General features: G+C 41.4%; 1 protein-coding gene across 9 annotated transcripts in view; it reads right to left on the reverse strand.

The window, feature by feature from the left end:
* Positions 1-23816, reverse strand: part of PHF21A (PHD finger protein 21A) — a 172620-nt gene that overhangs the window by 74300 nt on the left and 74504 nt on the right. For all 9 annotated transcript variants that reach the window (XM_088669312.1, XM_060274634.2, XM_035115643.3 and 6 more), the window contains 4 exons: positions 15892-15933; positions 14461-14618; positions 8223-8255; positions 7424-7489 (listed from right to left, as the gene is read on the reverse strand). In XM_088669312.1, the coding sequence (XP_088525438.1) occupies positions 7424-7489; positions 8223-8255; positions 14461-14514 (153 nt within the window). In that variant the 5' untranslated portion in view covers positions 14515-14618; positions 15892-15933. The remainder of the gene's footprint in view (positions 1-7423; positions 7490-8222; positions 8256-14460; positions 14619-15891; positions 15934-23816) is intronic.

Below are 23816 nucleotides of genomic sequence, written 5' to 3' on the forward strand. Positions count from 1 at the left end.
CACTGTGTTTTTGTTCTGTGTTAGAAATCACAGAGTGGGGGAGGGAGGGAGAATGGCTTACTTCAGTGTTTCCTTATTCTTGCTACAGTTGTAACTGGGAGTAATGCCTCCCTCTAGCTAGTACTTTAAGTATTGTTGCCTGAAAAATCTATTCTTTCAGAAAGGCAGCAGAAGGGTAATCACATTTACTATAGCAAGGAGCACTTAAGTTCAGAAATGCATTCTGAAAACGGGGAAGAGAGGCACACACAAGAATTTGGTTCAGTGGATGACATAAACACATACTTCACTCCCCTATAAAAGGATTAATCTTGCAATTTACAGTCCTATCCTGTGAACGTGTATTCTGAGTTAAGTCCCCCTGAATTTCATAGAGCTTATTCCGAAGTAAGAGTGCAAAAGATTGGGGCCCTATAGTATAAAAACATAATATAAAAACAAAGAGCACCCATCAAAAAACACTTTCTATATAAACATGATTTTTTTGCTGTTCGTGTCAGCAGCAGATATTTAGAAATTCAAAGGGACGGTAAACAAAACTGCTCTAGTTACATAACTTTATCTACTAAAGAGGAAGATTTCCTATCTCAAAGTGTACTGTGCACTATATTGTTGTAAAGTTATTTAAATTCCTAACTCACTATCTTGTTTCACACTTTAAGTAGGCCATCTCAAAATACAATAAAGTTTTGAAAGTTAGGAACGATGATCCTAATAACACTTTTCATCTTTCTTCAGGTCCCCCCTGCCCCCCGGGCATTGAAAACTCAACTGCTTTGATATTTAACAGTACCTCAAAAATAATCCTGCAGTATGATCTAAAGCTGGTTTGCAGCTACTGGCACTGAAATGCATATTTCCTAAGTGACATGCTGTCAGTATAGAAGAAGTTCCAAAGCTTAAGTAAATGTATTTAGCAAGCTGAGCATTTACTATTATCACTCTTGTATTTAAGAAAGTAGCCTAGTAGTCATAGGCAAATGCATGGAATTCCATGCAGCCAAGTGAGCAGACTGGTGGATAAGTTCAGATCACTCCATCCCTTCTCTGCCAAGCCACTAGATTTCCACGCTAGTTGTGGTGGAAGAAAAGCCTCGTCTTCCACAACCAGCGTGGGCAGACACAGTGGGCACTGGGCAGGTAGAGTGAGGACTTTCCCTCCTTCATGAGTCTTGCTTGATAAAAGCTAAATGTTGTTAAGGTGCCGGACACGGGCTAGAGCTCAACTTTGAGCCTACCAAGTGGCAATGGGACGGCGAAGAGGACCTTCTTCACAGTTTCCATTGCATCTGCAGAAAACAGCAGCAGGAGACTCTTCAAGGTGGTTCGTAATCTATCAGAACCACCTTCGTCATTGGGGACTGGTAAGGACCCCAAGATCTCCTGCAATGCTTTTGCAATTTTTTTTGCAGATAAAGTTGCTCAGATTCGGAAGGAGGTAGACTCCACCGTGGGAGAAGGGCCGAGGCGGGAGAGTGCTAGAGCTCTGTCTAGTCATGTTTCATGGGATCAATTACAATCTGTTACCTCCGAGGATGTGGACAGGCTGCTTGGACGAGTGAAACCGACCACCTGTCTCCTTGATCCATGCCCATCCTGGCTAATAAAAGCGAGCCGGGAAGGGTTGGGTGATGGGCTCCGCGGGGTGGTGAATGCTTCCCTCTGTGAGGGAGTCTTCCCAGACCCCCTGAAAGAGGCGGTCATTAAACCGCTTCTTTAAAAAACATCTTTAGACCCGGCAAATATCGCCCAGTCTCAAATCTACCATTCTTGGGCAAGGTGACTGAGCGGGTGGTTGCTGAACAACTCCAGGCACGCCTGGAAGAAGCGGACCATTTGGATCCCTTCCAGTCGGGATTCAGGCCTCATCATGGGACAGAAACTGCCTTGGTTGCACTGGTTGATGATCTTCGGCGGGCTAGGAACAAAGGTGAGAGCTGTTTCCTAGTCCTGCTGGATCTCTCAGCGGCCTTTGACACCATTGACCATAACATCCTTCTGACCGTCTACAGGGGCTGGGAGCTGGGGGCACTGTTATATAGTGGTTCCACTCCTTTCTCCAGGGTCATGTCCAGAATGTGGTGTTGGGGGATGAGTGTTCAGACCCCTGGGCTCTCACTTGTGGGGTGCCTCAGGGGTCCTTCCTCTCCCCCATGCTTTTTAATATCTATATGAAGCCGCTGGGAGAGATAATCAGGGGGTTTGGGCTGGGTGTTCATCAGTATGCGGATGACACCCAGCTCTACCTCTCTTTCAAATCAGAGCCAGTGAAGGCGGTGAATGTCCTGTGTGAGTGCCTGGAGGCAGATGGAAGATGGATGGCGGTTAACAGATTGAGGTTGAATCCTGACAAGACTGAAGTACTGTTTCTGGGGGACAGGGGACGGGTGGATGTGGGGGACTCCCTGGTCCTGAATGGGATAAGTGTGCCCCTGAGGGACCAGGTGCGCAGCCTGGGAGTCATTTTGGACTCATGGCTGTCCAAGGAGGCGCAGGTTAATTCTGTGTCCAGGGCGGCTGCCTACCAGCTCCATCTGGTACGCAGGCTGAGACCCTACCTGCCCGCGGACTGTCTCACCAGAGTAGTGCATGCTCTGGTTATCTCCAGCTTGGACTACATGCAATGCGCTCTATGTGGGGCTACCCTTGAAGGTGACCCAGAAACTGCAATTATTCCAGAATGCGGCAGCCAAACTAGTGACTGGGAGCAGCCGCCAGGACCACATTGGCTCCCAGTACATTTCCAAGCACAATTCAAAGTGTTGGTGCTGACCTTTAAAGCCCTAAACGGCCTCAGCCCAGTATACCTGAAAGAGCGTCTCCACCCCCATCGTTCAGCCCGGACACTGAAATCCAGCGCCAAGGGCCTTCTGGCGGTTCCCTCACTGCGAGAAGCAAAGCTACAGGGAACCAAGCAGAGGGCCTTCTCGGTAGCGGCACCCGCCCTGTGGAACGCCCTCCCATCAGAGGTCAGAGAGATAAACAACTACCTGACATTTAGAAAATACCTAAAGGCAGCCCTGTTTAGGGAAGTTTTTAATCTGTAATATTTTAATGTATTTTAATGTGTGTTGGAAGCCGCCCAGAGTGGTGGTGGGGACCTGGCCAGATGGGTGGGGTATAAATAATAAATTGTTGTTGTTGTTGTTGTTGTTGTTACGCGCTTGTGTTTCTATGTTGGCTGCATGGTAATATCTGCATGTTATTTGCAAGCTAATCACTTTTTTAAACAGCTCTTACAAAAATACTAGAAACTGCAATTCAATGAAAATATAAAAATTCATCACAATAGCCAACTTATGCTTCTCCCCTATGTACAGAACACTTGTGATTTATCCAGAAAACACTTCTATAAGAAGAAAGAACTAGCAGTTACTACCCATTATAATCTATTTCTGCACAGCAATATTAAGTTTTTAATTTTCCTCTTACATGACTTTTAAAAAGATTGTCAAATCAGGCCAAAAAACCAAGCTTTATACAAAACTTGATCCACCTAATACCACAGCCTCTCCATCAATATACAGTACAGCCTTCTCTCCCTGGCTCAACATATGAATTAGTAAGTTAATATGACTCATCTATTGGCATTGCATCAAACTTGCCCTGAAACAATCAGGGGCACTCTGCACCAGCTAAAGAATTTACTGACACACACATTATTATGCCAACTTCAGAGAACAAATCACCAATATTAACCTTAAAAACTTTTAAGTAACCGACTAGATTTGCCTTTTAAGTAACCGACTAGATTTAATTGCTATTTCTGATCATTCATTCACTGGAACACTCAGATGCATTTTAGGGGCCTGGTAATTATTCAGAAACACAAGTTAAAGCTGCTGCCTCTTTAAAGTCTCAGAAAGAATGTTAGCCAATTCTTGCTGGCTGTTTCCTAGGGACTAGCATAGTTCATGACACAGAATTAAGAAACAAAACAACCTTTACTGAAGAAAATCAGGACAGAGACTGAAGTGGCAGACATATCAGCATAACGTTATGATGTGTAGGATTTTGTGAGGAAAAGAGTTTGCCATTCTGCTTTTAACCATGTTCCATCTCATTTTAACCTCTTTTCAAACAAAAACAAAGTTAATGCTGACAGTATTGGATTCAAGCCACAGTGACCATGACCCAGCTTGATTCAGTTACTTTTCAAGTAGTACGCAGCAGAAATTGTTGAAATCAGTTCTTTAAAAAGAAACATGATGCCTGCTTGAGCTCCATCTCCTGTAACTAGGAAGTTTAACCAAAAGTAGAAATACAGTGGATTTTGTCCCCATCAGTACACCACCACATGGGTTAGGTTGAGCTGAATGTGAGAGAGCATACTTTTGTTAAAAACTTCCGTTATGGAGTATCTATGTAACAAGCTCACACAGGGCATTCTAGAAGAGCAAAAGTATGGCTATTTCAGATGCTGTCATGCAAACAGCATGTGTGGAGAATATCTAGCTAATCCTTACCAAGACCACCTGTAGGTTTTCAATTTCTTCTTTTTTGTTTTATTTGCATGTATTTATTTATAACATAACACGTATAATAGCAGATGCCAAACAATACAAAAGTAGAAAGGAATATCTAGAAGTAAACAAATAGGAACAGATTTCCATAAAAAATCAACCAGAATAAATTAATATCACAAGGTCCCAAGTAACACAAATGGATTTACATTATCCTGTATCTTATTATTCCAGTACATTATAAAAAGGATCCACTTCTCGATAAATACATTATCTTGTTGTCTTCCCCACCTCTGCTTCTCAGTGAGCTTTCAATATCTGAATCCCCGGGGAGAAAGATCTAGTATAGTCATGGGCATTGGTACATACTTGGGAGTGCCTTAATTTAATATTTTACTTCATACGGAGGATATTAAGTTTTTGGTAAGATAACAGGCAGTGGTTTACTTTGTGGGGAGTGTGGGAGAGCAGGTAGGAAAATAACACTATAGGATTTCCCCTCCGCTATTGCAATACAAATACAATAGAGTTGAACTTCACCTAGTGAGCACTCTAGCGGCCTACCCTCTGCCCTGTTATAAGCAATTCCATGACAAAGCAGTTTCCCACAGATGACTTTTCACACTTTTCTTAAGAACATTCATACAAGGAGATTTCACTGCCTTCCTAAAAAATGTTATTCCATTGCTGAACAACTCTAGTAGTGAGGAAAGTTTGTTTTAAATTCCTCTTTCCCATATCTTGCATCAGTGGAAAGGCAGAAGATCTGTTACACTATTATGTTTGATTCTTCCAGCATCTGGGAGGCCAAAGGTAAAAACAGTGTTGGAGGGGTTCAGAATTCTTTGAATATTGAGAGGTGAAGCTAATTCCAACACACAGTGATTTGATGCACATAGGTTCTCCCAATTCCACTGGTGCATGGAGACTCAGTTCACCCTCATTAGGGGAAAATGGAGAAGGAACAAGACAGGGAGGGAGGGAAGGAAGCAACTTGGTAACATTACAGCCTGCTCCAACTGAGCAGTCCCCTCCTCCTGCACAGGGTCACTTGGCACCAACTGCCCTGTGGGATGGATCTTGATGAGCTGGTAAGGTTTACTGTCATCTAACGGTAATGTTATTATTGTATTATTATTTCTTGTAAGCTGCCTTGGAAGGATCATTATCATTAAAGATGGGATACTGTATAAATAATTGTATTACATTATGAACAACCTCCCCGCAGCATATAAACAGCTGCAACTCCACAGTAATGTTACCTATCATTCTAGTGCACCAGCTTGGATAGAAATAGTAAGTACTCCTAACTACCTTTTCTAAACAGCAGCTTGATTCACAAAGGCTTCCTGCACAGAAGTAATTAAAACCTATGCCCCAGCCATATACCAACACAGTTAAAAAGTAAAGTGCCACCATTCACAATGCAAAAGAAGTAGTTATATTCAGTACAAAAATAAGCTGTACATGACACTTGGTATAACTCTCAAAATGGCCATGACAAATATCTTAGGTGGGAAAGCACAAGGAGATACAATTTACAAAAGGTCACAAGACATTTATTTGTGTCTTCTACTGGCTCAAGTAAGAAATGGAACTTCATTAGAAATTTCCTCTTAGCCTATAATGCATATGCACATTTAGAACTTTTGTTCTAAACTGAACCATTGCTAAATATTTAAAAGGCACAATGCAAAACAACAGTTTGGCAATTGGGGGTAACCTCAGGAGTCATGCACTCCCATCTTCCTCCATCACCTACTCCAGCTACAGATCGGAATGAAAGCCAAAGTGGCAAACAATGGTCAGCACCTTGAATCCACCCAATAACCAACCAGATTTTCAACTGCGAGCCCAGGCACAATGGAGTCATGGGTAAGGCGGGGCAGATATGACATTAGTTGCAACAAAACACAGGGCAACAGTATTGGGGTTTAAAGAGCCCACAATTTTACAGATGTCAGAAATTTTTGGTGCTGGCATCGGTTTTGTATCCTAACATCAACTAGCCTGACTCCTGGCAGATGCTTAGCAGGGTTAACCAAGGTTAAAGGTTGCCCTATGATGTACATCAAATTGGAATAACCCCTTTGCCCAAGGATCCCATTAAAGGGATACCCTGATACTGTGCAGCAGGGTGAGGCCTGCCCACCCTTGTTCAATGAAAGCTAAGAATCCAACCCAATGCCTTATCTGCCATAATTTGTGACCGTTGTTATGAGGTAGGCGAAGCCCGCAGACAGCCCCAATTAGTCTGAACACAAATGAGTCTGTCTAGCCCCGAATACAGTGACCAAAGGCTTCCTCATCAAAGCTCCCCCATGGGATGTGCCTGCATACTATTGGGCAGCCCACAAACATCTAGAATAAGGGAAGAGTGAGCAGGGAATCCCAAGCTGAACTGAGGCTGGGACCATGGCGCAGCTGGCTTTTTCCCTTCTGGTCCAAACCCAATACACGCCTCATAGTACACCCGCAACTGGTCACACAGCCAGCAGAGGAGGAAAAGTTGAGAGAAAGGGGGGCATCCAGCCACAGCTGTGTTAGACTACAACTTCTACCTCCCACCATGTGGAGGTAAGCGGGCTTTTTTTTAAAAAAAAAAAATCAGACACATCTGGAGTTCAATAACTAAACCTGGTATCTTATTTTGACAGGCACATTTTAACAACTGTGATCATTTCATATGTGCAACACTTAGAATGTCCAATGTCTTCCTGCTTCTACCATAAAGCATATACATTAGTCTGCCTCACAAATTTCCAGCACCACATAGCACTTTATCTATGACTGGTGCACCCAATATTTATTTTTCTTTTGCTATATACATGAAACCAGAGCCAAAAAGTGTTGGATGCCCACACTTATTTTCACACACGAAAAAAAAAAGCAGTACTCATGGTAGCTGGGAGAAGACATATCTTTAGATGATGCTATTAAAAATATACCAGTTTCCCTACCTGTTTCTCACTCAAAGCTGTGATTTTGGCTTGGAGTTCATGAAGCTGCTTCTTCAGATCAGCATTCTGTTGAGAGAGAGAGAGAGAGAGAGAGAGAGAGAGAGAGAGAGAGAGAGAGAGAGTGTATCTGTGAGAAAGCTCTTTCAATTCTAAATAAAGAATAGTAGGAGGAGTTTAAAACTCATAGGAATGCTATAAATAAAGCGCCTCTAGGTTGTAACCAATGGGATTGCTTAAATAGCACAACAGTGTAGCCTATTTGAACTGCCTGGTGCTACAGTTTTATGCTACAGTTTTATTTTCAATATTTAGCATCATTTAGGTGGCATTTTCATGTATTTCATGAAGGCATGAAATGCCATTTAAGACTTACTAACAAGGACATCAAGGAGTACCCTACAATATGCTCCACATTTTCTTTCAGTGATGTGCTCCACTAAAGAAAAATGAAATTATTTTTAAAGATGCATCTAACACTACCCCATCTCCAAAGGCTATTTCACACTTAAAACCTTTTGCCCCAGAATTTGTCTATAGTATACATGAGTTGAAATAAATTGAATGCACCTCCAATGTTACAATTTTGGTGAACAAAATAAACAAACCACTACCTTCCTCATGATATGGTTTTGAAGAATCATGTTGTGAACAAAACACTGTCAGAAATATTATTGAGACCATTTACTTAATACAGTATATGATCTGATGAACTTTTCTATTTCACTTTGTGAAAAATGCAACAAGAGGAATGTTTGTATTCTGACTTCAGGAATGAAGAGTGTGAACAAAACATATTTACCTGTGGATCCTGCTTCATTTGGGCAACCAGTTTCTAAAATAGAAGACAGTGGTATTAGTACTGCATGTGCTTTACTGAAAGTTCTGCAAGCAAAACCTATACAGTGGTCCTTGACTAAAACTGGATTTTTCATAAAAGGTGTTGCTTATTTCTGCCACCCTTATTCACATGTTTAAGTATGCTGCTACTAGGGATAAAGCTGGGTAAGCTAAACTGGGTAAGCTAAAAACTACAATAATAAATTAGTATAAAAAGCAACACAGACAACTGGTTCAGTTGCAAAAAAAAAAGCTATCTACTTAATAAAAAAACTACAGAATTGCCTTCATGTGGTCTTGGTTGAGGGACAGAAGTCAAAGAAGAAACTTTGCTGCATCCCTCTCCCTACTTCTTTGTGCTACTTTTCTATACTTAAATTGTAAGGCAGAAAGCAGGGGCTTGTTAGCAAAAGCACCTAGTATTTTGGTGTTTTACAAATAAATGAAAACAATAATTCTTTAAGAATTGGCACTTCAGGTTAAGTTTCCCGCCTCACACCCCAAAAAAATCTCCAAAGAACCTAATAAATTCCTCGAGTATTCTGCTTCTCTGGGTACTTTTTGATATTTTTAAAAAGTCAGTATAAAAGCCAAGTGGCATAGGATGTTTGTCACATCTGGGAGAGCACATTAAAAATATTTCCTCTGACCACTTGATCCTTGGTCTTGATACGAAGCTTATTCAGTGAGTTTAAAAGGCTTGCTTGAGAATTAAACTGTGTAATCCAGCTAAATTACAGGAGATAATGGCTTGAATAGATAAATTAACTTCTCATAGCACTAGAAATCTGCTAGGTTAATACATATAGAATATGTGTTTGATCTATCAAAATTAATTAAATTGGCACTAGTAAACAATTTTAGAGGATTTAGTATCTTTCCTACAGTTTCTAACAGATACTTCACTCTGTAGGAGCAGCACAACATCATTCTAAATAAAACAGCATACCGCTGGGGGGTGGGGGAAACTGATTTCCATTTGGTTACTTCTTCCCAACACATGAGCACACAGAGAGAGAAGTTTTTGGATGCAGAAATGCACTATCTATAATAGTCTCCTCATGTCTCGCCTGACAGAACACACTTTCATGCAAAGAACACAGGTACCACTGAATTCAAAAGAGAGGATTGTGCTTTAAAGCAGAAAGGTATTGACCATTACATTCCCACAACTATTTAATGCTGAAGTTATTCTAATTCTGGGGTGAGCGAAATCTGTCAAAATTTGCTCTTGATGTATTTAAGAATACTTTCTTTTGTAGGTTAATAATTTGAATTTAGAGGGACACAAACTCCGAATAGCCAAAATTGCAGGAATGGACAAAATAAACCTGAGAAACATTTTCATCACCCCACATTTACTTGTTAGAAGATTTGCAGCTTCCTTTCTTTTTTCGTTTCTATCCATCTTTCTTGTTTGAAAATGACAAAGATGCTAAGGGATCAAAAATGGCAATGAGCATGTGAACTCTGTTTATTATTCTGTCAAGGGCTGACAGCGCTCTGACGAGTGTGTGGCCAAAGCAAGGGGGGAGGAGACTGACCTGGGAGAGGGTGTCAGCAATTATGAGGTTCGGTGCAGGAGCCAGAGCAGGGGGAAGGAGCACAACTGTTAGGGATGAACAGGGGGCGACACAGGACCTGTCAGAGGTGGAGGAAGAGGCTGGTCAGGCCTCACCATCCTCTATGCCATTGTCTCCTAGAAACAGGAGGAACTTGAAGAGGGAAGAGCCACAATGACTTCCATGCAGGAGATGTCTCAGGTTGTGTGTGCAACCCGTCAGAGAAGGGTATATAAGCCAGCGGGGAGGTGAGTACATGGTACCACTGTTGTTGCAATGCTCCACAGGGCCCAGACATGTGGGCAACTGCCTAGAGGCTAGAAGCGAATGTGTATCTGCTGCAAATGCTTCTCTTGTCATTAAAGACTAAACTATCAAACGTGTGCCTTCCTTAGCTGGGGTGGGGGCAGTACATAAACCTATACGTAAAGACTTAGACCCAATACTTACCTCCACATGAGTGGAAGTGCTTCCAATATTCATTTACCCAAGGGGGGGAGTTGTCTCCCCATCCCACAGCCTCTCGTGCCCACTGGAAAACTGCCCCAGGACAGTCAGGCTTTTCAAAATTGTGTGCAATGTCATGATGCGAGGGAATTAGTGGCTCACCCACAACCTGTACATTAGTGGTGCTTACGTTTGTGCAAGCAAAGTCTTGGATTCAACCCAGCAAGAGTCATATACATGTGAAAGACTGAGGCTTTCACATGCTGTTTCACTATATCCAGTATCCAGAGCGGTATGTATTGCCTTGGTTACTGAGCTGGAACTATGCATGAAAGACAATCACATAGTTAGTGTAGTGCTGATCTCCAGTTGGAGATGATGACTGACACAATCAAGCTGACCTGACAAACCATATAATGGGTGGGTAAGTGTTTTCAGACGCATACATATGTTGCTCCCTGAAAATGGTCTATTTTTTGCAGACTCTATATTTAGAATCAAAATATTTCGGTTCCAGCTATATCAGCATATATGAAAGCTTGCAGATCACTGGCACGATAGTCTCACACAGCACATACAAACCAGATACCACTGAGATACCATACAAACCACTGAGTTCAAATGCACCTAGTCACAAATAAATGTGTATATGATTGCAACTATGTGCAAGATCCATCAACTAGACTTTCCCAAGAACTTGCTATTTCAGTGCTAATTCTACACCTTCAAATACAAACTCAAACTCTTAGAGATTATCCTGGACAAGTTTGACATGGTTTGGTAATCTGAAGGCAAGAGCTGTTGGCCTTTATATTTACATGTCCTGCATAAGGGCAAGCAATGCACCACTTGTGAAGAACTGTTCTCCATATTTTGTTTTGTCATAAATGTCTCACTTTTGTAAATAATTCCACACAACTATTATTCTCAGTCTGCGTATGAGTCAGTGTTACCAGTGAGCTGGTCGACTACATTAGAGAAATACTTATTTATGTACAGACCCACAGCATCTACCTTAATGTTAGAAATGGTGTCAGAATTGTCTACAAGAGCTTAGATTTTGTCTGAAAAGAACTCAGGTCTGAGAGAATAAAGTTGACTGTGAAATTGAAATTTACATTCAGAGATACCCACAATGTTGTTAGCAATGCCTATGCAAACAATGCAATCAATGATGGGATTTGTCTAGCAAAGATTATTTGCTATAAAATATGTTCAATGAATATCCCAAGTCTGATGGTTCTTTCACAATTACAAAAATCTATACAAATTTACTCGTGACTAGTTCCCACTGATCTTGGTGGGTCTCACCTGCTCCATTTGGGATGTAGGACTGTGCACTTTCTGGGCAATTTGCAAGTTTCCATGTGATAAATCTTCTACCAGTAATAAAAAGAGCTGAAGACTAAAAGTAAAAGGGCAGCATGTTCCATCAACACAAGGAGCCTTCTCCATTTCTAAAACCACCCCATGTGCCATGCACCCTCCTCAATTGTTCTCCACAGTGTAGGGAGGAGAGAGGGGTAGAATTCCCCACTGTGCAAGGAGAAATTTTTGCACTGGTGGAATGTTCATTTAGCACTTTGTTAGATTCCATTCAAATTATTTTTGTACTGAGCTCTTGCGTAAATTACACAAAAATTGAACCTACTAGCAAGTAACACAGAAATAAGAGGCTGGTTTATTGCTTTGACATTAGAAACAGGCTGGAAATTGTCAGACTTGAAATCTTAAAACAAGTACGCTGTACAATAAGTAAACCATGCCTGCCATCTATTGTTTAGAGTTAACCATGTTGAAATCTAGAAGAAAACCACTTTGAAATATACCCAATGTAAAAAATAACTGATCAACTGGCTCGTAATATATTTTCCACATGGACATCAGCGCTGAATGAACTGTTTACACTGGAAGACAGAAAATTCAGAGCATATCTCTGTTTGAGATTCTGTACTGCCATGTTATTCAGCAAATATGAGAAGCATATCATCTTTAAAAAAATCAATCCAGAATGCAGCCTACAACATTTTAGGCTGTTGCCATGTTTCAACAAACCACAGTTGTCAGGATGGCAGTTAAAGCCATTGTATATCAGGCAGGCACCTTCTCTTATTGCCTTTTCAGGGGCTCTTTCAACAATACTTTTAAACCGAGATCTTTATCCCAGTTGGTAACTGTATCGGATCTGAATTGTTTTTATGTATGTGCTGTTTTTTTGAGACTGTTTTTATATTTATAATTGGTGTTGTTTTTTTTAATGTCTTACATATGCAATAGCTTTAACTGTTTTTATACATATAATTGTTTTATATATGTTTTATTATATTGCAAATTGCTTTGGGATAACTCAGGGGAAGCAAATCCTAACCACCACCACAACACAACAACAACAACAACAACACCCTGAAAATAATAAACCACCACCCTGAGCCTTGGCATTGCTTAGAGCAGGCATAGGCAACCTTGGCTCTCCAGATGTTTTGGAACTATGACTCTCATGATCACTGACCACTGGCCCTGTTAGCTAGGGATCAAGGGAGTTGTGGTTCCAAAACATCTGGAGAGCCAAGGTTGCCTATGCCTGACTTAGAGGATCCTCAACACTTGAATTAGAGACCATTTCGCACCAGCTCAGGCAGGGAGATAGTAGACAGCAAGATGGTCAGTTCACAGAATTCTCTCACCTGTCCTTACTGTTCCACACCTGCCACAAACACTTAAAATAGGAACTCAGCCAGAATGAGATCCTGGAGGGAAACTACAACCCCTCTAGACTATAGCAATCTTACCTAACCTATGCTGGGGGTTCACCGAAAACCCAATTGACACAGCTGAAAATGTTCCCCTCACAGCTCACCTGCCCAGGTCCTGATAATAAATGCAGGCCAGGTTGGTTCTAATGGCTCTTTTCTAAAGTCATAAGAATTGTCTTAAAGGTGTTTCTTCAGAGGAAAAGCTTGTTAACTTAGTAGGATTATGTCCTTAGAGCTCTGAAAATCCAAACATGAATAGGGTTGCCAAACTCAATAGAGGACAGGACTTCTGTGCCTTTAATTGCCCTGCTCTCTTTTGAGTCTGGAAACCTTAAAGAGAAACCAGCAGAACCTTTGTTTAATTTCCAAGCAAAGGGTCTGCTGGTTTCTCTTTAAGGTTTCCAGACTCAAAAGAGAGCAGGGCAATTAAAGGCACAGAAGTCCTGTCTTCTATTGAGTCTGGCAACCCTAAACACGAGTAAGACTCAATTTTTAAATAAATAAATAAAAATCACACTCTTTCATCTACAAACATGCTGCATTTACTATGTTCAAAAGTTCTACAGAAAACTTCCCGTGAAATCATTTTAGCATCACCTACCTACCCACTGGAATGCCCTCTCAGTAATATCAGACAAGCACCATCTCTATTATCTTCTTGGTGACTATGGAAGATCTTCCTTTCCCCACATAAGCCTTTTAAGTGAAGGTTTTATTTTGGATTTTATATACATTTGTAATGTTGATATTTGTAAATGACGTTTCTGTTGTTCAGGGTGTTGTTCATGGAAAACAATTCATAAACAAAATGAAGTCAATATAGTCCACATTTCTTTTTCTTTTTAATGTTGTATAAGGATTGGAGGTGATCAATTCAGATTCAATAGTTGCAATTTATGAGCTGAAAGGGAGGAGAAAGGTTGTAAGACCTGTTGCTGCTACTCCAAAGGGCCTGTTTGTTGTCTTATATACTGTATGCTTGCTCTGTTTCTCAAACTTTGGGGAAACTTGGATTGTGAGTTCAGTTAATAGAGAAAACTATGAGTTAGAGAGACTAGAAAATATTGGGACAACAAATACAACTAAGCCCTTTAATCACTTTTTTAACTTTATGAATTGTAATTTTTAATTTCTTCTCGCTCTCTTATACCCTAAGCTTTTAATTATCCAAATTACTCCAACTATATGCACCATGGAGACAGAGGTATGTGTGTTGTCTCTGGGGAAAGCAGATGAAAACCACTTTGAGCTCACAATATATGGTGGGCTATGAAGGCAATACATTAAAACAGATAAAATGTGCACCATAGCATGATACTTACAAGCACACCTGAAGTTAAGAATCAAGCAACTATTAGTGTTCGGTTTGAACTCCTGAAGACTAACAACCCCTTTTACTATTTCAAGTAAGATACACAACACAGAGAATGCAATTTACCTGGTGAACCTGAATTTCCACTTTCAGAGCCTCCTGTAGAGTCTGCAACTCCATTCTCTACCTTCTCCACTTTCTTGAGCTGCTGAGGTTACTAAATCCCCACCACCTTCAGACACTTGCTTCAGAGTAAAGGAAATATTCTGTTCTTTATGCTGCAGCTGCAAAATATATGTTACTTTTATCAGGAATTGGGGTGGGGACGACATCAACTTGTCATATATTATACAAAATTCTCGTCTTTTATCTCAAGGCTTTGTAATGGAGGGCACGTGCCCAACACAGCAGATCCCCTTGCAGCATATCTATGTTTAAAATCTCAAGAGCTGAGAACTACATGTTAATTCAGAAGCAAGTTTGACCAAGCAACTTATTTTCACAGTGATTTATTAAATTACACAAATGAGAACAGGCTATATATAAATTCACAAGTAGCAATTAGGCAGATGTAAACCACTGAGCCTAGGGCTTGCTGATCAGAAGGTCGGCGGTTCGAATCCCTGTGACGGGGTGAGCTCCCGTTGCTTGGTCCCAGCTCCTGCCAACCTAGCAGTTCGAAAGCACGTCAAAATGCAAATAGATAAATAGGAACCGCTACAGCGGGAAGGTAAACGGCGTTTCCATGTGCTGCTCTGGTTTGCCAGAAGCGGCTTTGTCATGCTGGCCACATGACCTGGAAGCTATACGCCGGTTCCCTCGGCCAATAATGCGAGATGAGCGCGCAGCCCCAGAGTCGGTCACAACTGGACCTAATGGTCAGGGGTCCCTTTACTTTTACCATACCAATATTAGTGTACTTTGTGCAAATAAAATGGCACTGAATGAGTAGATTAACAGGAACAGCCCTTCTGACATCTAATTTATAAGGCAGTTAGAACTGCTTTCAAAATCAAAATGCTTAGCAAGCCATACAAATCCGTTAACTAAATATATATATATAAACTACTGTACACAGTTGACTTGAAACTTGAGTGGGCTTAGGTTCAGGGGATTGTACATAGAGCCAAAATTGCATATAGCCAGAACAACCCAGGAACCACCCCCACAAAACCTTTCTGGAGCCATCACACTAAGCAGGCCTTAACACACACACACACACACACACACACACACACACACACACACCGCAAGGCTTTGAAGGCTCTTGCACTGGCTCTGGGAAGCTCCCACAATATTTTGCAGCAGCCTCCCAGAGCCTGTGTGAGAACTTCCCAGGGCTCAGGAAGCGTGTGTTCAATTTGTGTAACTGCATGCTGGTTAAATGCACACAAGTTGCAAGTCAACTGTAATAATGAATATTGTACCTATCATGTTTTGAATTATTTGGTCAACAAATCTTCATTGCTTATTTTAAGGATTTCACTAAACAAAACGTTTATTCTGCCTAGAAGTTCAACATAACCAAAAGAGGGGGGGGAAGAGAAAATATCTTACCAGTTTTGGAAAACAAGTATTCTCTTCAGCTCTGTTGCCCCCCTACAAAAAAGAAACAAAGAGGAATCAGCAGATAGTACACTTAACATTTTAGTTGCGAAAAAATGTATTCAGACTGGCAAACAAATGTTTTTAAAGAAATTATGGCAAGTCAGAAAAAAAGAGAAAAGTAAGTTTAATATATCAAGGAAAAGCTCTATTACACTCTGTGCTAAACCAGAAAGGAGTTCAAATTCCTGTGCCAAATGGACAAAAATATGTGAAGTAGAAACTATTCAACCTCCCTCATTCTTGTATGTTTATTAAAACTAAATTAAATCAGAATCCCAAGAAGGAAGAAAACACCTAAAAGGCCAAATGCCTACCAATTATCCTAGGCTGCACAAAACCTGCCACAACCACACCCTTAAGATCCTACGTACCCTCCAAACATTAGGATGATGCTTGGCCTTGTGGCACACTTAAAGCAGTTTCCCAAAGGCAACTCCTCCCTTTGAGGAGATGCCACCCATGTTGGCCTGGCTAAAAGGCTTCCCCACCAGCAGATGTCAGAATGGGGGCTGTATTCAGTTATAATATCCCTGGGACATCTCTCCAGCCAAGCAAATGGCAGACAAAATGGCAGTGTAGAAGCAAGTGTAGAGCTTGGACCAGATGACAAGAAAACAGCTTGCCTGCTCCACAGTTGTCCTGGCTGCTGTGCCTGTCTGTTCTGCCTGTTTGAAAAGCATCCAGGTAGGAAAACTAAATGGAACTTGGGTCCTGGCATTGCTAGGGACTATGTATAGGCATAATACTGTATTTAAGTCCACAGCCTCCACCCCACAAGTACTACTCATAGTTTGAAGTAGCCAACATCAAAGAAAAGGAGTTAAATTTCCATTGTTCCTACATTCAAAGTTAAGGACCTATCTGCATGAGAAAATAATATGCTAAATAAAGACCACAAACAGTTATTCTTAATGATATTTTTTGTGCTTACTGTTCATTGACTCTACTTGCTGAAGTTTGGACTTTTATTTCTCCGTAACTCAGATTCTGAACAAAGCCAGTACAATTTAAAAACAAACAAAAACAATAGGAAGAAAATACTGCAATCTTTGAGATTGGCTTCTTTTTTCAACTTGAAACATTACCTAATGACTGCAGGGAAGGCGACAGTGACAGTTTCTACCCAAGATCTAGAGAATAGTGAATTGGAACCAGCTAATCTAAAATAGAAGTAAAAGTAGACTTCATTGACTACGCAAAAGCTTCAGTGACTATGCAAAAGCATTTGACCGTGTCAACCACAGCAAACCATGGCAAGTTCTTAAAGAAATGGGAGTGCCTGATCATCTCATCTGTCTCCTGAGAAATCTCTATGTGGGACAAGAAGCTACAGTTAGAACTGGACATGTAATAACTGATTGGTTCAAAATTGGGAAAGGAGTATGACAAGGCTGTATATTGTCTCCCTGCTTATTTAACTTATATGCAGAATTCATCATGCAAAAGGCTGGATGAATCACAAGCCGGAATTAAGATTGCCGGAAGAAATATCAACAACCTCAGATATGCTGATGACACAACCTTGATGGCAGAAAGTGAGGAGGAATTAAAAGAACCTTTTAATGAGGGTGAGAGAGGAGAGCGCAAAATATGGTCTGAAGCTCAACATCAAAAAAACTAAGATCATGGCCACTGGTCCCATCACCTCCTGGCAAATTGAAGGGGAAGAAATGGAGGCAGTGAGAGATTTTACTTTCTTGGGTTCCATGATCACTGCAGATGGTGACAGCAGTCACGAAATTAAAAGACGCCTGCTTCTTGGGAGAAAAGCAATGACAAACCTAGACAGCATCTTAAAAAGCAGGGACATCACCTTGCCGACAAAGGTCTGTATAGTTAAAGCTATGGTTTTCCCAGTAGTGATATATGGAAGTGAGAGCCGGACCATAAAGAAGGCTGATTCCCGAAGAATTGATGCTTTTGAATTATGTTGCTGGAGGAGACTCTTGAGAGTCCCATGGACTGCAAGAAGATCAAACCTCTCCATTCTGAAGGAAATCAGCCCTGAGTGCTCACTGGAAGGACAGATCGTGAAGCTGAGGCTCCAATACTTTGTCCACCTCATGAGAAGAGAAGACTCCCTGGAAAAGACCTTGATGTTGGGAAAGATTGAGGGCACTAGGAGAAGGGGATGACGGAGGGCGAGATGGTTGGACAGTGTTCTCGAAGCCACCAACTGAGTCTGACCAAACTGCGGGAGGCAGTGGAAGACAGGAGTGCCTGGGATGCTCTGGTCCATGGGGTCACGAAGAGTCGGACACGACTAAACGACTAAACAACAACAACAACAACAATCTAAAATAATAAATCCACAATTTAAACCAACAGACATGGGTGCATAGTATTCTCAACAGACACCACCACTTTGTTTTTTGACTATCTTATCACATAAGCATTATGTTATATGGGTATAGCTTTTATGCTTTTCATTTTTTTTCCACCCTACATAAATATGAGAGACTTGCTTATCTCGCCCTGTAGCAAATCCAGGGGCTTCTACCACACAATTGCAGGTTTCTAGACCCCAATCATGGATCAATGCCTTGTCGTGGCGAAGGGGCTTGAATAACTCAGAGAAGCTATGAGCTATGCCATGCAGGGCCACCCAAGATGGGCAGGTCATAGTGGAGAGTTTTGACTAAACGTGATCCACCTGGAGAAGGAACTGGCAAGCCACTCCAGTATCCCTGCCAAGAAAACTCCATGGACAAAGACAACAGGCATATAAAAGTTATGACGCTGGAAGATGAGCCCCTCAGGTCGGAAGGCGTCCAACATGCTACTGAGGAAGAGCGGAGGACAAGTACAAGTAGATTCAGAGCTGATGAAGCGGCTGGGCCAAAGCCGAAAGGACGCTCAGTTGCGGACATGCCTGGAAGCGAAAGGAAAGTCCGATGCTGTAAAGAAAAATATTGCATAGGAACCTGGAATGTAAGAACCATGAATGGAGGTAAGCTGGATGTGGTCAAAAATGAGATGACAAGAATAAATATCGACATCCTGGGCATCAGTGAACTAAAATGGAAGGGAATGGGCGATTTCAGTTCGGATGACTATCATATCTACTACTGTGGGCAAGAATCCCGTAGTAGAAATGGAGTGGCCCTCATAGTCAACAAAAGAGTGGCAAAAGCTGTAATGGGATGCAATCTCAAAAATGACAGAATGATCACGATACGAATCCAAGGCAGACCTTTTAACATCACAGTAATCCAAGTTTATGCCCCAACTACCGGTGCTGAAGAAAGTGAAATCGACCAATTCTATGAAGACCTACAACACCTTCTATAAATGACACCAAAGAAGGATGTTCTTCTCATTACAGGGGATTGGAATGCTAAAGTAGGGAATCAAGAGGTAAAAGGAACAACTGGCAAGTTTGGCCTTGGAGTTCAGAATGAAGCAGGGCAAAGGCTAATAGAGTTCTGTCAAGAGAACAAGCTGGTCATCACTAACACTCTTTTCCAACAACACAAGAGACGACTCTACACATGGATATCACCAAATGGGCAGCATCGAAATCAGATTGATTATATTCTCTGCAGCCAAAGATGGAGAAGCTCTATACAGTCAGCAAAAACAAGACCTGGAGCTGACTGTAACTCAGATCATCAGCTTCTTATAGCAAAATTCCAGCTTAAACTGAAGAAAGTAGGAAAAACCACTGGGCCAGTAAGATACAATCTAAATCAAATCCCTAATGAATACACAGTGGAAGTGAGGAACAGGTTTAAGGATTTAGATTTGGTGGACAGAGTGCCTGAAGAACTATGGATGGAGGCTCGTAACATTATACAGGAGGCAGCAACGAAAACCATCCCAAGGAAAAGGAAATGCAAGAAACCAAAATGGCTGTCAAACGAGGCCTTACAAATAGCGGAGGAGAGGAGGCAAGCAAAATGCAAGGGAGATAGGGAAAGATACAGGAAACTGAATGCAGATTTCCAAAAAACAGCAAGGAGAGACAAGAGGGTCTTCTTAAATGAGCAATGCAAAGAAATAGAGGAAAAAAATAGAATGGGGAAAACCAGAGATCTGTTCAAGAAAATTGGAGATATGAAAGGAACATTTCGTACAAAGATTACCATAATCAAGGACAAAAGTGGTAAGGACCTAACAGAAGCAGAAGACATCAAGAAGAGGTGGCAGGAATACACAGAGGAATTATACCAGAAAGATATGGAGGTCTCGTACACCCCAGGTAGTGTGGTTGCTGACCTTGAGCCAGACATCTTGGAGAGTGAAGTCAAATGGGCCTTAGAAAGCACTGCTAATAACAAGGCCAGTGGAAGTGATGATATTCCAGCTGAACTATTTAAAATTTTAAAAGATGATGCTGTTAAGGTGCTACACCCAATATGCCAGCAAGTTTGGAAAACTCAGCAATGGCCAGAGGATTGGAGAAGATCAGTCTACATCCCAATTCCAAAGAAGGGCAGTGCCAAAGAATGCTCCAACTACCGCACAATTGCGCTCATTTCACACGCTAGCAAGGTTATGCTTAAAATTCTACAAGGCAGGCTTAGGCAGTATGTGGATCGAGAACTCCCAGAACTGCAAGCTGGATTTCGAAAGGGCAGAGGAACCAGAGACCAAATAGCAAACATGCGCTGGATTATGGAGAAAGCTAGAGAGTTCCAGAAAAACGTCTACTTCTGCTTCATTGACTATGCAAAAGCCTTTGACTGTGTCGACCACAGCAAACTATGGCAAGTTCTTAAAGAAATGGGAGTGCCTGATCACCTCATCTGTCTCCTGAGAAATCTCTATGTGGGACAAGAAGCTACAGTTAGAACTGGATATGGAACAACTGATTGGTTCAAAATTGGGAAAGGAGTACGACAAGGTTGTATATTGTCTCCCTGCTTATTTAACTTATATGCAGAATTCATCATGCGAAAGGCTGGACTAGATGAATCCCAAGCCGGAATTAAGATTGCCGGAAGAAATATCAACAACCTCAGATATGCAGATGACACAACCTTGATGGCAGAAAGCGAGGAGGAATTAAAGAACCTTTTAATGAGGGTGAAAGAGGAGAGCGCAAAATATGGTCTGAAGCTCAACATCAAAAAAACCAAGATCATGGCCACTGGTCCCATCACCTCCTGGCAAATAGAAGGGGAAGAAATGGAGGCAGTGAGAGATTTGACTTTCTTGGGCTCCTTGATCACTGCAGATGGTGACAGCAGTCACGAAATTAAAAGACGCCTGCTTCTTGGGAGAAAAGCAATGACAAACCTAGACAGCATCTTAAAAAGCAGAGACATCACCTTGCCGACAAAGGTCCGTATAGTTAAAGCTATGGTTTTCCCAGTAGTGATGTATGGAAGTGAGAGCTGGACCATAAAGAAGGCTGATCGCCGAAGAATTGATGCTTTTGAATTATGGTGCTGGAGGAGACTCTTGAGAGTCCCATGGACTGCTAGAAGATCAAACATATCCATTCTTAAGGAAATCAGCCCTGAGTGCTCCCTGGAAGGACAGATCGTGAAGCTGAGGCTCCAATACTTTGGCCACCTCATGAGAAGAGAAGAATCCTTGGAAAAGACCCTGATGTTGGGAAAGATGGAGGCCACTAGGAGAAGGGGACGACAGAGGACAAGATGGTAGGACAGTCTTCTCGAAGCTACGAACATGAGTTTGACCAAACTGCGGGAGGCAGTGCAAGACAGGAGTGCCTGGCGTGCTATGGTCCATGGGGTCACGAAGGGTCGGACACGACTGAACGACTAAACAACAACAACAGACCCCAATCAAGATGTTGGTCTCGTCGTTTAAAGCCTTTTACAGTTTGGGACTTCTCAGAGTTCCTCCACCATCTGCGGTATAGTGGGTTGATAGAGAAATGGTTTTGAAGTAGTAGCACCCCATCTCTGGAAAGCTCCAAAGACAGATTTGCCAGGTAGTTTCAGACTTATAACTTTTTCCTTTTGCTGCTTTACAGATCTACTTTCAGCTTTACAGTGTGCATGGTTTAAATTTTTTTGTACTTTATTTTATGCAAACAGCCCTGATAACTGGATTAATGGGTCGGGCATGAATTTGAATGAATGCAGCAGACTCTCAGGGCACAGTGCTGGCTCGGGCACCTGACAACCCCTTCCTGTCGTGGTTTATGTAGTTAGAAGTCATGTAGAGGTTTATGTAGTTTAGACAACATCTGAAGGCAGCCCTGTTTAGGGAAGCTTTAATGTTTAACAGACTATTGTATTTTAATATTTTGTTGGAAGCCGCCCAGAGTGGCTGGGAAAACTCATCCAGATGGGCGGGGTATAAATAAATTATTGTTATTATTATTATTGGGATGCAGATACTGTAAATGGGTGGAGTTTATGCAGAAAACATATGTATCACATATGACAAACAACTTATGCATTACTACACCTTACTTACAGAAAGAGAACAAACTAAATCATATAGCTCAGTCAGTAGAGTATGAGACTCTTAATCTCAGGGTTGTGGGTTCGAGCCTCACACTGGGCAAAAGATTCCTGCATTGCGGGGATTGAACTAGATGAACTTTGTGGTCCCTTCCAACTCTACAATTCTATGATATACCTTTAGAAAGTGTTTTCCCCTGCATGGTGTGAGTTACTTATTACTATTAAATCCAATTTTGGCCCCCAATATTTGTTTTGAAGTTCAAATTTAATACTTTTTAAACCAGGGGAGAACAGAATATTTTCTACCAAACTTTGTTGCACGTCTCAAAATACCTGTAACAGTTATGTTTAAGCACATGAAGTGCTTACAAAAATGTGTTTCAGGGTAAGTAGTTCAGAGCTGAAATTATCTGAAGAGTGGAATTCTGAAGTATTCATTGACTATATATATATATGGTTGTTATTCCACTTATATATATATATATTTTCTTCGATCATGGAAATCAAAGCAGCAGACATGAGACTGCCAGAGATACCAATAAAAATCAATGCCTTCTGCATCATTTCTGTATGCAGCCTCACCTATGTAGTTACTATGGAAGCAAGACTACTAGAGAATAACAATCAAGATGATGACCCAAGTGCCACTAAACAAGAAGCTCTTGCATACAAGCGAGCAAACTTTGCATATCTCTACTCAGAACATTCAAATGCTCAAGTTGATACATTTTAAAAATAAACAAACCAGAGCTTTCTTCCAGCTGGAACTCACTGGAACTCAGTTCTGGCACCTTTCAAGTGGGTGCCATTGCCATTATAAGAGAACCAGGGAGGGGTTCGTGGTGAGTTCTGGTACCTCTTTTTCTAGAAACACAGCACTGAAAACAAACAATACAGATATTAAAACTAATAGTTGTGAAATTATTGTATTGTTTAATAAAATAAATCCCAAAACTTTCCAGAACGGGATATATTCTTCAGGAGGAAGATATTATTTATTAAAATACGTTTTTCTATTTCCCTTTCATATAACCACAACTTCTCTCACAAGTGCAATACCACCCAGCTGGGTGTTTTCTTCTAGTACAGTGGTACCTCGGTTTAAGTACACAATTGGTTCCGGGGAGCCGTACGCTCCCCAAAATATATTTAAATGGAGCGGCGATAGCACACGTGCGCAAAGCGCCAATAGAGCACTTCTGCGCATGCCGCACAGATCGCTTCTGCACATGCGCGCGCCGCGGAACCCAGAAGAAAACACTTCTGGGTCCACGGAGTACTCAAACCGAGAGTACTCAAACCGCAGCGGACGTAAACCGAGGTATGACTGTATCTCTACTTGTCTGAAGAAGCATTTTGACTATGGATCTGTTTAATGAAATTAATCAATTTAGCATGGATATAAGCTTTATAAGGAGTCTGACAAGATCTGCTTTTTATTTTAGCAGAACAAGTTTTTAAACTCCAAGGCAGCAGAGATCCGTTTTC

This window comes from Zootoca vivipara, chromosome 1, assembly GCF_965207765.1.
Source record: "Zootoca vivipara chromosome 1, rZooViv2.hap1.1, whole genome shotgun sequence".
Classification (NCBI taxonomy): domain Eukaryota; kingdom Metazoa; phylum Chordata; class Lepidosauria; order Squamata; family Lacertidae; genus Zootoca; species Zootoca vivipara.